The 14,420-nt window shown below is 45.3% G+C and overlaps 1 protein-coding gene across 1 annotated transcript in view; it reads right to left on the bottom strand.

Annotated features, from left to right (window-relative positions):
* Window positions 1-12,928, bottom strand: part of NUBPL (NUBP iron-sulfur cluster assembly factor, mitochondrial) — a 190,958-nt gene extending 178,030 nt beyond the window's left edge. The window contains exons 1-3 of the mRNA XM_032773081.2: window positions 12,716-12,928; window positions 7,425-7,572; window positions 4,490-4,524 (exon numbers count right to left, since the gene is read on the bottom strand). Of these exons, the coding sequence (XP_032628972.1) occupies window positions 4,490-4,524; window positions 7,425-7,572; window positions 12,716-12,820 (288 nt within the window). The 5' untranslated portion in view covers window positions 12,821-12,928. The remainder of the gene's footprint in view (window positions 1-4,489; window positions 4,525-7,424; window positions 7,573-12,715) is intronic.
* Between the last annotated feature and the right edge of the window lie 1,492 nt (window positions 12,929-14,420).

Raw genomic sequence — 14,420 nt, 5'->3', positions numbered from 1 at the left:
TGGACCCGGCTAAAATCCGCCACCGAGACCCTCTTCTGGGGCTATGTACAGTTTAACCCCCTCAGTTATGCCTTTACCCTCAATCAGCTTCCTCCAGGTTGATGATTCTCTTACCATCTTAGCCAAGTATGCTGAGCAGAATCACTTAATGCTACAAACTCTACTCAAGGACTTTTGTGAAGCCCTAGAAAATCTTGACCCCCACTTCAAGGACTAGTGCTGCCTTTGCCTACGTCCCGGATGGAACAACGTCTCCGCTATCTCCCAGCAGCTGTCATCACTAGCCGTCCGCATCCATGATGAACGCCAATCCTGGGACTGGTGGCAAACCACTTTGTTGGGGTGGGGACTAGAACCTTGGGCACAATCCCTTAAGCAATGGTTAATTATTGCAGTAGTTATTGTTATTTTTTGTTTAGGCCTTGCAATTATTAAAGCCTTAATAGTTAAAGCTGTATCTGCTTTTCCCGTTCAAGTTAAATACTCCCCACTCCAACCCTCCAACAACCAGTTGGACACCACGTCTTCGATCTAAATTTTTACCCCTTTCCTACACTCGCCCCCCTTCCTGGGCATGGGCTATCCCTTTCGTAGCGGACTGACAATCGGCCACAGGGGCATGTCGCAACCCTAAACCCTTGCTCAAGTTGTCGGCCTGGCCAATTGTCCGTCAGGCCAGAGCCGTGTGTAGACATGCAAGCATGTCATGAACAAAGGAGTAGTGTGCCGGGTGCACCAGTAGTGTGTCGGGTGAACCCCCTGTGAGCCATATGTGGACATGAAAGCCTGTCTTGGACAAAGAAGGCAGTGTGCCGAGTGCAGCCTCTGCTGACGTAAGGGCTCCAGCCCGGAACACGGAAGGTGAAGGAGCTAGGAACCAATCCAGTGCCAACACATGTAAAAAGGGAACCACTCCGAAACTGACACAAGTACGGACCCCCAAACAAAACTATGTCCCGCGCCAAAATCAGCAAGAGTCCCCGCATGTTAGCTGAGAGGTCTGATCACTCTGTCAGCCAGGAGTCTCCTCCGGATTTTGCCGGCTCATGTCGTGTCGAAATAAAACCACGTCCCCTAATTTGTTATGTACTAGGTGCCTATGCTGCTGGACAGCTGTATTTGGAGTGTGGTACGTATTTTGTAACTTCTACAAGTATTCTGCCTTTGCTAACTCCCCCTGCTCCTTGCCTCCTTTTTTCTGTTCCTTATTCTGTGTATAGAAGAAGTGGTTACTTTTACAGCCTATACTCCCCGCCTTTGCTTCCCTTTTTTTTTTTTTTTTTTTTGGTATGAAGAAGTATATGGTTTAAATAGATAACAGCTCTAGCTGATAAATTGTTTTTTCCCTGACCCAAGCTGTAACTTGTCCCCGTTACTAATTAAAGAAGAATAAACACAGCCATTTGGCTTTTAAACCCAATTCTGCCGTGTTCCATTGTTCCTCCCCATTAAATAGCCACTCGAACCTTACGTGTCCCGGTCACCACCAAGTGACATTGTCATAAATGGAATTACTGTCCCCACTGTTATTCTGGGGGACCCTGTATACCTCCTTTTTACTAGGCTTATGAATCCATACCCTGATTTCAGAGGCCTAGGCAAAAGAGAATTTAATTACACACTCAGCAGGTGCAGAATGGTGGTTGTATGTGCTGTTGGGAGATTGAATCCCATTGGAGACATTTACAGAACCATTTGGATGTCAGCGTCATCGACGCTGTCCACATTATCGTGGCTTGCTGTGCTCTTCACTATCTTTGTGAAGCCAGAGGCGAGCCATTTCCCTCTGAACACACCTATGACAGTGAGGGGCCACTGAATCAGAACTTTCTGGCTGAATGTACACCTACCACACCTGGAGCTGGATGCATCCAGGCAAGAGAGGTCAGAGATGCTTTGTGTTCCCACATTGTGAACTTGTATGGCCCAATGGAAGAGAGGGAATAGTACCTTTATGAATGTGCTGGGAGGGCAGGGTACGGGGGCAAGTAGGGTGGAAGAGGTGTGGAATTTGAGTGCCAATGCAATGTACTTATGAATGACATGACCACTTATAAAATGGGGGACAGATATTATTCACAGTATAGAACCATAGGGTTAGAAGGGACCACAAGGGTCATCTAGTCTAACCCCCTGCCAAAATGCAGAATTTGTTGTCTAACCACCCAAGACAAATGGCTATCCAGCCTCCTTTTGAAAAACTTCAGTGAAGAAGCTTCCACAACCTCCCTAGGCAGTCTGTTCCCTTGTCCTACTGTTCTTACAGTTAGGAAGTTTTACCTGAGATTTAGTCTAAGTCTGTATAGATTGATGTAAAAAAGTGATTGAAGTTTGAACTAATATAGATAACTATATTGAAGGAAAGTCTGTGCATACTAATTCCTAATTGTCCCTGCTCATGTGTTCACCTTATCATTTTGAATGATGTGAAGCAGTGACAGAAACAAACTTTCTTGATTAAATAAAAAAAAAATGTATAAACATGTTAGAAAAGTACAACATTCACCCATTGCCAGGCAGGTCAGCTGCCATTACCACACCAAAACCCCAGTAACAGCAGAACCTTACAGAAATCAAAAACAAAAAAAATCCCACTTTCACTATATGGCAGGGGAAGAGGACCAATTCCTTCTTAAGTTTTAACCCAGTGGTTAGAGTACTCACCTAGAATGAGCGAGACCCTCCAGTTCAAGTCCCCCATCCTCCTGAGAGAAGAGATTTGAACAAGCATCTCCCACCTCTGAGGTGAATGTCCTAACCACTGGGCTATAGGATAGTCTGATGTAGTGCTCTCTCAATCTCTCCTGTTTAAACTGTTCCACTGTGCATACAATAATCAAAAACTCATTGGGTCAGAGAGAGAAAGAGAGCAAGCATGAGGATCACTCTAGCTTTTTATTTAGAGCACTCACCAGGGAGATCCAGAATCCAGCTCCCTGCTCCAATGACTTTTTAAAATTACTTATCAACAGTAAAACAACTTCAACAGAAGCGACCAGCAGAGCCTTACATCAGATTATCCCATAACCCAGTAGATAGCGCATTCCCTTCAGAAACTGCAACTCTCTGTTCAAATCCCATCTCCGATGGAAGAGGAACTTGAGCATCTTCCACATCCCAGGTGAGAACTCTAACCACTGGGCTAAAAGTTATGAGAAAGGTTGTTCTTCTCCCTCAGCTTCTTGTAAAAGCAGCATATGCATCTAACCCCAAAAAGAGTTTGCAGCTGAGAATCCCAAACAGATGGAAGCGCTTCCCTTCAAGCTGGACTTGGGCTCCAAACTGCTAAGGGGTAGGGCTTAGAACACAACCTTCACATTGGCACTTCCCATTGGCTAGCTTAGGCAGGTTGTCACCTAGCAGGCTGGCTTTTGTGCATCCTATTTGGAGGTGTCTACATCTCCCCATTCATTGTATAAAGAGCCCTAGCTGCCTCACTCAGGCTTGATGAATCCCAGTGATTTTGTAGGTACTTAAAGTTAGGCATCTTCATGCCTAACTTTCTTTCTGAATCTAGTCCTATATGTATTTGCTCTGTACAGCAGCTAATGCCTTATCCATACAAACAGTATTTTATAGATCTTCCTTTGCTCTTAGATATAACGGATACTTGCATAAGACAAAGAACCTGGCCTACTTCTGAGTTGACTTACTTCAATGGAAGTACTCCAGATTTACAGGTTTCAGAGTGGTAACCCTGTTAGCCTGTCAGTAAAAACAATGAGGAGTCCTTCTGGCACCTTAGAGACTAACACATTTATTTGGGCATAAGCTTTCGTGAGTTAAAGCCCACTTAAGCTGATGCCCAAATAAATGTGCTAGTCTCTAAGGTGTCACAAGGACTCCTCGTTGTTTTTTCCCCCCCAATTTACAGTGGCTGGTGAGCATAGTAAAGCCCTTTTATTCTTAACAGTACGCTGGTTCCAGCTGCCCATTTCTGACCTGAAATTACAATTTTAGCTTTGTGATATCACAAGTTACAGTAATAATCTTGTGTTAGCCTTTACAAAAAACTGACTTTAAGGCTTCAAGGAGACATTTAGTTCCTTTTTCTTCAGCCTTTCATTTCAAGTATTTTTGTATATTAATTTCTCCCATAGAAGAGTAAACCTCTGTTACCATTATCTATCACCTACACAACTTTTTTTTCCAAATCGGTATCATGAAAAAGTAAACTCAAGCCTGTGCCAATAGCCACTAGTATGGACCTATGTGCCCTTGCAGAATCCAGCAAACTCACGGAGACACTGATGGGGCAGAGGACAGTGCGAGCAAACCCAGGTGAAGGATCAGGACTACTGACTCATTCACTGTGCCAACAAAATAAACAAATCAACATAAAATGTAAATTCCTTTATTTCTCATAGCATTTTACTCAGAGTAATACTTTGATTTCATTTGACTAGTGGCCCCCACTAGTAACTTTTTATATACATCACTTATAACAGACTAGGTTTATTTTAAGTTTGATAACTAATTGTTCACCTACCGAATCATGTGCTGCTAATGCAAGGGCTATGTTTACTGTAAAGGAAGGAAAGGAAAAAAAAAAGTTAATCACAGCATAATTTTATTTCCCAAATATTTTACAGTATTATGAACCTCTACAAGAAGGGAAGAGACATCTAATATAAATATTGAACATGTGATTACAATTGCCACTTTAGTTCTTAAGGCTTGCCTTCACTGCAACAGTTTGGGCATGTCTTCACTGGCAACGTTAAAGCACTGGCCACGGCCGCGTGTAGCGAGGTGAGACTCACAGCTGTGGCACCTCCTGCTGTCACCCTGGGAGTTAGCTCTTCTCCAGCCGTTTGGGCGCCCTCTGCAGGCTGATGTTCCACTTTCACTTGGCCCCCGTGTCCCTCCTGGACCCAGTGCCTCGTTGTCTGGGGGCAGCACCATACACTCCTCAGTCTCAGGGTCTCCCCTCTCCAAGGAACCCCCACCCCCAAGCTCACCTTAGTCGTAGGCTATTGTCAGTCACCAACTAGCCCCCGCACCCTGGGGCAGACTACAGTGCAAGCCACTCATCATAGGCAAGGTTGGGTCTGGACCTGCTGCCTCTCTCTGCAACTCAGTGCCTCAGTGGGGCCTTGGACAACGTCCTGCAGCCTGGGGAGTTGCCAGCCTGGAGCTCCTCAGCCCCTCTGGCCTTTCCCCAGCCCTGCTTCAAGGCAAGGTTGGGTCTGGACCTGCTGCCTCTCTCTGCAACTCAGTGGGGCCTTGGACAAGGTCCTGCAGCCTGGGGAGTTGCCAGCCTGGAGCTCCTCAGTCCCTCTGGCCTTTCCCCAGCCCTGCCTCACTCTGGGCACCCTGAGCTTCCCTGCACTCAGGCCCCTCTCTCTCTGAAGGCAGAGAGAGACTGTGTGGGCTTTAGGCCCACTGCCCTCTTATAAGGGCTAGCTGGTCCCCTATTAAGCCAGCTACAGCTGTGGCTCCTTCCCAATCAGCCCAGCTTTCAGGGCTGCTTTTACCCCTGCAGCCCCCTTTAAGGGCTGATTTCAAGCCTTTCAGGGCAGGAGCGGGTGACCACCACACTACACCACCCTTTAACATGGCTATGTAGTCATGGCATAGGGCTGGCAGACAGCTCTCCCAATGCTATTAAAAAAAAAAAAAAAAAAAAAAAACCACTTTCACGAGGCTACCAGCGCTGGTGCACTGTCTACACTGGCACTTTACAGCACTGAAACTTGCAGCGCGCAGGGGGTTGTTTTTTCACACCCCTGTGAGAGAAAGTTGCAGCACTGTAAAGTGCCAGCGTAGACAAGCCCTTAGCTCAAGTCAGTACACTTAAGTTAACCACCTAGCTCCAGTGAGAGCAGAGTGACCACACTGCAAACCAAGACAGGAGCTATAGAGTGATTGTTTCAGCGGCACATAGTGACTGGATTAGCATCTGATGAATTGTTGTAATTCAAGATGCTGCAACTCCATTGCATGATCAGCTCCAGCATTAGCAGCACTTGAGCTTCAACACCCCCACATTCCCTAAAGGGCTAACTAGTTTGATCTTAAAGCACCACTTAGCTCATACTAGGGATTTGTGGGTGAATGGAATCAGATTAGGGTCAAAACTCGAGTCATAGCTCAAATTAATAATGCGATGAAGACAAACCTTTAATTTCTAAGAGACAGTGCAAAATAAAAAAAAGGTTTTTCAAAATGTACTCTACCAACAGAAAAGCTTGAGAAAAATCTTTGCAATTTCTATTAGAGAATTTAATACCAATTTGATTTTTTTAAAAAGGCATAACAGGTTGTACTTTAAAAAAAAATTCATACAGATTTCCTTACCATGCTCTCTACTAACCCTTTTAATATTACCTTCTTAATATAGATTCTGGAAGAGAGATTTTTAAATGGATTTACAAAGAGAAATACTTCCCCAAGTAATTTTAATGTCAGCAAGACTTTTTTATTAGTAGTATTAAACAAACCTCTACAGTGTTATCAGCCCAAATGTAACATCATAGTTGTATTGCCTAGGGATCATAGTTAAAGGTCAATCATTAGTTTGAAATCTAGTTAGATAGGGGAAAAAAGGAGTCAAAGTCATTTCAGGTACTATATAGATTTGTGAGGTCCCCTACAAATTTTTGTGGTTTGCAATCACTGTACTGTTTTCTCTTGGGTAATGTCCACACAAACAACTGAGAAAACTGACAAAAGGTCCTTATCCTGCCAGCTTCCCTACATGGGCAGATCCCCGCCTCCCACTGAAGAAAATGAGTCTCCATGTGTGTCAGAAGTCCACCTGCGCTGAGCAGCTTGCACAATGGAGGTCTAACTTAGATCCTGATCCTGCAGTACAGTGTATTTATAGGCAGACCTCTGCATCCATGTGGAGCTACTTTGAACACAGGGAGACCCTGCAGAGGTGTAAGGGTCTATCCAAAATGACTGGACTAAAGGATCAAGGCATATGAACTCTACATGGTACACAGCGAAACTGACTCTTACACAAAGTGTTGTGATTGTCAAATGCAGAAAGACAGACAGACGCTTTCTCCTCCGCCCCCCACAATCTTGTTAAAATAATCTTAGGCGTTATTTGCACAATTATAGATGAAAAACATTCAAACTGACAGTGTCCTTTTAAACTCTTGCAGACTGAATAGAAGTGAAACTGACTTGCATGGTTTCACAGTTTCAGACTGAATGAAATACAAAAAATTGCCTAAGAGCTGAAAAGTAAAGTAGATTTTTTAAATGCTTTTAGTTTTTACTAATACTGCTGCACTGCAGATCTTTAATAAAGATAAATATGCATGTTTTTATTTTGCTGTTTACTGTTTGTGTAATTTTTTTTGTTTATTGATGTATTTGTATAAATATACCAAGCTCTTATGCATGTTATAAAACAGAAATAAATACCAGCACAATAATAAAAATGGATGTCAGAGCAAACAAAAATTTACCTGCTGTTGTTGATTTTCCAACTCCCCCTTTTCCAGAAGCAAAAACTAGTACCTGCTTAACTCCTTCTATTGGCTTTTGTTTTGGAAGTCCTCGAGACATGATTTGAGCACGTTTTTCTTTTAGAAACTCATCGTTGGTGCTTGATGACTTAAACAAAACAAAACAAAAACAACCCACATATATACTAGTTTCAGAGTAGCAGCCGTGTTAGTCTGTATCCGCAAAAAGAACAGGAGTACGTGTGGCACCTTAGAGACTAACAAATTTATTTCATCATAAGCTTTCATGAGCTGCCCATGAAAGCTTATGCTCAAATAAATGTGTTAGTCTCTAAGGTGCCACACGTACTCCTGTTCTTTTTGCATATATATACTGTTTTGTTACAGATGTGCAAGTCCTGTAGTCTTTGAAAAAAAAAATTTCAAAGAAGCTGGATTCCAGGAAAGTAATAGTCACATTAAGACTCAATGGCCCTGCCTACACTTTTGCATGAGAGTAGTCCTATTTATTCAGTGGGAATTATCTTGTGTGTACAGTTACTCATATACATCTTGCAAGATCAGAGCCTAATTCAGGAGTGATCCGATTGATGTCAGTGTAGTTACAAGTGCGCAAAACTGGTGAAGTATTGCCAGCCTCAAAATGTTCAAAAATCACAAACTGCACACCCAAAACTTTATGAGTTTAACTTAAAAATCCTGAAATTTCTAACTTTTAGATTCTTTTTATTTTGTGGTTTTCTTTACAACCATGTGAGAAGGAAGGAAGAAATTCTCATTTACTTATATGAATCCAGGTGCTGGGGCCTGTGAGGTATAGATGGTCCACCAGCTGCCATTGGCATTTTATGCACCATGTCATCTAATCCTACTCAGAAGAGCAAATCAAGCTGACCCACTGATTAAAAAGGCAGAGTGTGTGGTATTCTAACCTTAAGAGTGCAAAAATGGGGTACCAGCATTAATTCCTCTAAGCTTAATTACCAGCTTAGATCTGATAGGCTGCCACCAACCAGGTCTTCCAGTGCCTGGTACACTATGATCCCCCCAAAACCTTCCCTGGGGACCCCAAGACCCAAACTCCTTGAGTCTCACAACAAAGGGGAATAAACCATTCCCCTTCCCCCTCCCTTCTTCCTCCCAGATCTTTCTCACCCTGGGTACATTAGGAGATCACCGTGATTCAAACTCCTTGAATCACAACACAGAGAAGAACGTCCCTTCCCCCCTCCTTTTTCTTTTTCCCTTCTCCCACCAATTCCCTGGTGAGTACAAGACTCAGTTCCTTTGCCTTACCAAGGGGAAAAAAATCCATCAGGTCTTTAAAAAAGAAGAGCTTTTAATAAAGAAAGAAAAAAGTAAAAAATTATCTTTGTAAATTCAAGATGGAAATATACAGGGTCTTTTAGCTTATAGACACTGGGAATACCCTCCCAGCCTAAGTATACAAATACAAATTAGAATCCTTCAGCAAGATACACGTTTGCAAATACAGAAAACAATCAAAAGACTAAAACCGCCTTTCTACTTAATACTCACTATTCTGAACATATAAGAGAGCCTGTAGGTACGTCTGGTCACTCTCAGATTCCAGAGAGAACACCCAAAGAAAACACACACACAAACAAATACTTCCCTCCACCGAGATTTTAAAGTATCTTGTCTCCTGATTGGTCCTCTGGTCAGGTGTTCCAGGTTCACTGTTTGTAACTCTTGATAGGTAAAAGAGACATTAACCCTTAACCATCTGTTTATGACAGAGAGGGCGCTGGTGGCCCTTCTACTGTAGGGATCTCAACATTACTAACACCAATGAATCTGAACCACTGTTAGCAACAGTGGGTAATTTTTAACATTGATAAGACTTTTTCTGAATCTAACTAAACCAGTTTTACATGTGTAACGTCACTAATGTCACTGGAATTACTCCTGATTTATACTGGTTTTACACAAGAACAGAATCAGATCCTAAAATTTTCTATGTCCTGCAGACACCCTACTGTATGGTATATAAGGAATTTCAGCTAAGAGTTTGATCCATATACACACACGCCAGTCAATGTCTTGCCTGTCACAGGGGCAATCTTAGACAAAAGTATAACAAATAGACACTTGAGGGCCCTATAATTCTGGAGAATTGTTTGCGGGCCAATCCAGGAAACACTCTACCATTGGCAGTTCCTGTTCTGGGTCCTGTTGCCTGACTAATGTCTTGTCTACAGGGGGAAACTGACAGCATATCAATAGCAGAATAACTACGGAGCTGCAGCTATTCTGGTCTAATTCCCCTGGCCACTCTATTCCAGAATAAACGTGACTTTATTCAAGAACAATTACTCCATAGGAGTGGAGTAATTATTCTAGAATAACAAGGAGTCTGGTGGCACCTTAAAGACTAACAAATTTATTTGAGCATAAGCTTTCGGGGGTAAAAAACCCACTTCTTCAGAGGCATGGAATGAAAATTACAGATACAGGCATAAATATATACAGGCACATGAAGAGAAGGGAGTTACCTTATAAGTGGAGAACCAGTGTTGAAGGCCAACTCAGTCAGCGTGGATGTGGACAGGGTTTGTTACAGGGACACCTCTGGCCATCACATACAGCCCCCAGCAAAAACCTCTCCAGTGCATCATCAACAATCTACAACCTATCCTGGAAAACGATCCCCCACTCTCACAGGCCTTTGGAGGCAGGCCAATCCTTGCATTGACAGCCCCAAAACCTGAAGCAAATACTCACCAGAAACTACACCCCACACCACAGGAACACCTAACCCAGGAACCAATCCCTGTAACAAACCCTGTTGTCTTCTCTGTCCCCATATCTACTCTAACTACACCTTCATAGGACCCAACCACACCACCAGAGGCTCAGTCACATGCACATCTACTAACGTGATATACACCATCGTGTGCCAGCAATGCCCCCTGCCACGTACATTGGTCAAACTGGACATAAAAGAATAAATGGATACAAATTAGACATCAGGAATGGTAACATACAAAAGCCTGGACAGTCAATAACAGATTTAAAAGTAGCCGTTCTTCAACAACAAAAAAAAAACTTCAAAAACAGACTTCAAAGAGAAACTTCACACCATCAGTGTAGGCCTGAATAGGGACTGGGAGTGGCTGGCTCACTACAAAAGCAATTTTCCCTCTCTTGGTATTGACACTTCCTCATCAATTACAGTAACTCCTCACTTAAGATTATAGTTATGTTCCTGAAAAATGTGACTTTAAGCGAAACGATGTTAAGTGAATCCAATTTCCCCATAATAATTAATGTAAATGAGGGGGTTAGGTTCCAGGGAATTTTTTTTCACCAGAAAGATTATATATATTTATATATACATGCACACACACAAAAAATATAAGTTTTAAACAAACAATTTAATGTTGGTACACAGTGATGATGATTGTGAAGCTTGGTTGAGGTGGAGAAGTCAGAGCGTGGGATATTTCCAGAGAATGTTTTACTGCTAATGATGAACTAGCAATTGGCTGAGCCCTCAAGGGTTAACTCTCACAGTCTACAAGGCAGCAGGAATGGAGGGAGGGGAGAGATCACCACAGACAGAGACATACACTGTGTGTGAGAGAGACAGATGCGCATTTCTCCTTTAAGTACACTGCCTTGTCAATCAGATCAGCTTGCTGAGACCACAGCTGCTGCTACCAGTAAGCTTCCTCTGTCCTTAGCCCTGTGGCATGTTCCCCCTGCTCTATGGAAGATGGGTTAAGCAGGGGGGAGGAGATCACCCTGGCATTAGCCCCCCTCTTCCTTCCTTCCCTCCCTCCCCCCCACCCCACAGCAAGTAGAAGTCTCGGGGAGCAGCTCCAAGGCAGAGGGCAGGAACAGTACATGTCAGTGGTGGCAGGCCTGCTGGGCAGCTGCTGCACAGGGAACTTAGGGGGGTGGGGAGCTGATAGGGGGGCTGCCGGTCCACGCTGGTTCCAAGCCCCCACCAGGACCACCGAGGATTCAGGAGGCCTGGGGCAAAGCGGGTGAGCTGCAGTGCTTGTCCAGCGGTGGTCTGGGTCTTTGATGGCATTTCGGCGGCGGGGGGGGCCTTCAGTCGCTCTGTGTCTTTGACAGCACTGAAGGACCCCCCACTCCCGAAATGCCGCCAAAGACCTGGAGCAACTGAAGGGCCCCCCACCGCCGAAATGCCGCCGAAGATCCGGACTGCTGCCGGGCCAGGGCTCGTTGGGCCCCTGTGGGACCTGGGGCAAATTGCCCCACTTGCCTTCCCCCCCCCCCGGCCAGCCCTGCCCTCCACCAGCTAGCTGCAACTGGTTGTTCTTCCTGCAAACAGTGGACAAAGCAGGCGGCTGCCAAATTATGTTAGAAGGGAGCATTGCACAACTTTAAATGAGCATGTTCCCTAACTGATCAGTAACAAAACGTTAACTGGGACGACTTTAAGTGAGGAGTTACTGTACTGGGAGAGGACCACATCCACCCTGACTGAATTGGTCTTCAACATTGGTTGTCCACATGTAAGTTAACTCACTTCTCTTCATGTGCCAACATATATGTATGCCTGTATCTGTAATTTTCACTCCATGCATCTGAAGAAGTGGGTTTTTTACCCATGAAAGTTCAAGCCCAAATAAATCTGTTAGTCTTTAAGGTACCATCAGACTCCTCTGTGTTTTTGTGGATACAGATCAACACGGCCACCCCTCTGATACCTCATTCCAGAATAGCCTGTCCCCAACAGCAAAACAGCAACAGCATAAAAGTTATTCTGCTCCAACTATGCCGATCAATTTTCCCAATATAAACAAGCCCTAAGAGAAAGCCCCTTACCATGAGCAGCAAATACATCCTCATGGCCAGTGCTGCCGAGCCCCTAAGAAATAAAGCTCTCGCGGGACTGGCAGACAGAGGAGGACCAGCTCCCTCCAGGGACCCGACCAGAGGGACCCAGCAACACCGAGGGGGTGAGGGGACTGGGAGACCCATTCCCCGCAGGCACGAAGCATGATGAGACCTGCCCCACCGTGGGGCGAACGCATCCCCTACGCTAGGGGCTGGGGTCCTGCGAATGGGCCTTTCAGGGACCCAAAACGGGGCCTATTTCCCTACGGGATCCACCCCACAGCCCCTGTGGCGGCTTCCAGTGGCCCCCACTCCACGTGACCGCGGCGCTCCCCGGGCAACTCGGCGGGCGCGGGCAGACGTGCCCCACCCCCGGTGTTTGCGCGCCCCGTTGCCCGGGAGGAACACAGCCGGGGCGGAGCCGGCGCGGCGGCTCGGTTCCTGCTGGCTGCACTTACCGGCGAGCGAAAGGAGAAGGGGGCGCTGCCCCAGCCCTGCAGGCGACACAGGGCTACGGGGCAGAGCCCGGCGCGTAGTACCCGGCACCACACATGGGACACCATCTCCTGCGCCGTCCCCTGCGCCGGGCGCGCTGAGATGGCGCCGCTTAACCCCGCCTCAGCAGCCCGCCCCCTTCCCCGGAGGGAGGTGCCTGTGCCGTGCGCTGCCGGGCCCTGTCTAAACCGCTGAGCTCCGCTCCCTCGGAAAGGGGCCGTCCGCTGGAGGCGCTGAACTCAAACCGCCGCCGCGGGAGCGGAAACTGCTCAGCGCCTCCCTGCTTGAGGCCCGTGTGATTTGTACATTTAAAGGGCTCCACGGGAGGATGTGTGTCCGCGGCAAGACCCTTGCCTGGCGTGCACCTTGGCGCTGCAGAGGCAGGGTCCTGGCATTATACTGGTTCATAGGCAAAGGCCACACACCGTGCAATATACATTGTCAAACAAGGGGACTGTTTCTTCGTCAGAGTTTATCATCATGACACGCCGCAACGTCTGTGTCTACCACGAGCGCCTGTGGCTACAGGGTCATCCTGATTCTCTTTTGGGACAGGCTAAAGATAACGGGCTCTGCATGTATTAAGGGTTCCCTGCCCGTCTATTGGCTAATGCTTTGCAAGCCGTGAGAAGGAACTGCTGCTTTAAAAATTAGTTAATGCTTTAAAAAAAAGATATAAAAACCTTTTGCTTCAGTGTTTAAGGGAGCAACTAGGGTGACAATTTCTTGCACCTTCCACTGAAGCACTTGGTGGAAACTTTTTAACAGTGCGAGTAATTAACTGCTGGAACAATTTACAACTTTTAAATCGTCATTGAGTTTTCTAAAGATCGCCTCTAGGAATTATTTTAGAGAAGTTTCGAAGGGCTCGTCTAGCCTTAGACTCTAGGCTAGTCACTGTTGGGGACAGGATAGTGGACTAAATATAGCACAGGTCTGATGTGGTATGGCAATTCCTATGTTCCAATAGAGGGTGTGCATTCCCAAGCAGTGACCATGGAAAGAAGCTGTGACAAGGTAGTTTCCTATGATATTGTGGACATCTTACTGAAGTAAATTAGGAGTTATTTGTATTAAAAATTAAAATGTTTATGGATTCTTGTGGGATTATCTGTACGGGGAGACATGATTAATGTAAACCCTGGGAAGTGTTATGGATTCAAAGGATTATTTTAAACAATGTGCTAGACAAGAATAAACTTTTAGTTGAGTGGGTTTCCCAGGAAGAGGTGTATGCAAATTGACCCATTCTGGTTGTGCAAGAACTCAGCCTTTTGAAGTTCGCCTTGAGGAGGGGCACTTTGTGTACTGCTCGTCCTCTATGCGAGGACAAGAGCAGAAGCCCAAACTGCATAAAGGAGTGATTCCCAGAGTCACAAATGTTCTGAGCAACAAGTGTTATGAACCTGTTCCCCAGGAAAACCCCTCTGTGATGCTTGAAGGACTGATTCCTACCCAAGTCTCTGTTGGAGCTGGGGTGATCTTTGTTAAGCTTATAAGTATGCAGGTAGGTTTTTATATGCTTTCTCTGTAATGCTTTACCTTAAGAATAAAGTGCTTGCTTAGGAAAAGCTGTGTGGTTCTTTATACCAATGGGCAATTACATTGTTTATAGCCTCTGAGGCCAGGTCTACACGACGCGCGAAAATCGATTTTAGATAAGCAATT

The sequence above is a fragment of the Chelonoidis abingdonii genome, chromosome 4 (genome assembly GCF_003597395.2).
Source record: "Chelonoidis abingdonii isolate Lonesome George chromosome 4, CheloAbing_2.0, whole genome shotgun sequence".
NCBI classification, from domain to species: Eukaryota; Metazoa; Chordata; order Testudines; family Testudinidae; genus Chelonoidis; species Chelonoidis abingdonii.
The sequence above is the reverse complement of the archived record's forward strand: the minus strand, read 5'-3'. Positions and strand labels throughout refer to the sequence as shown.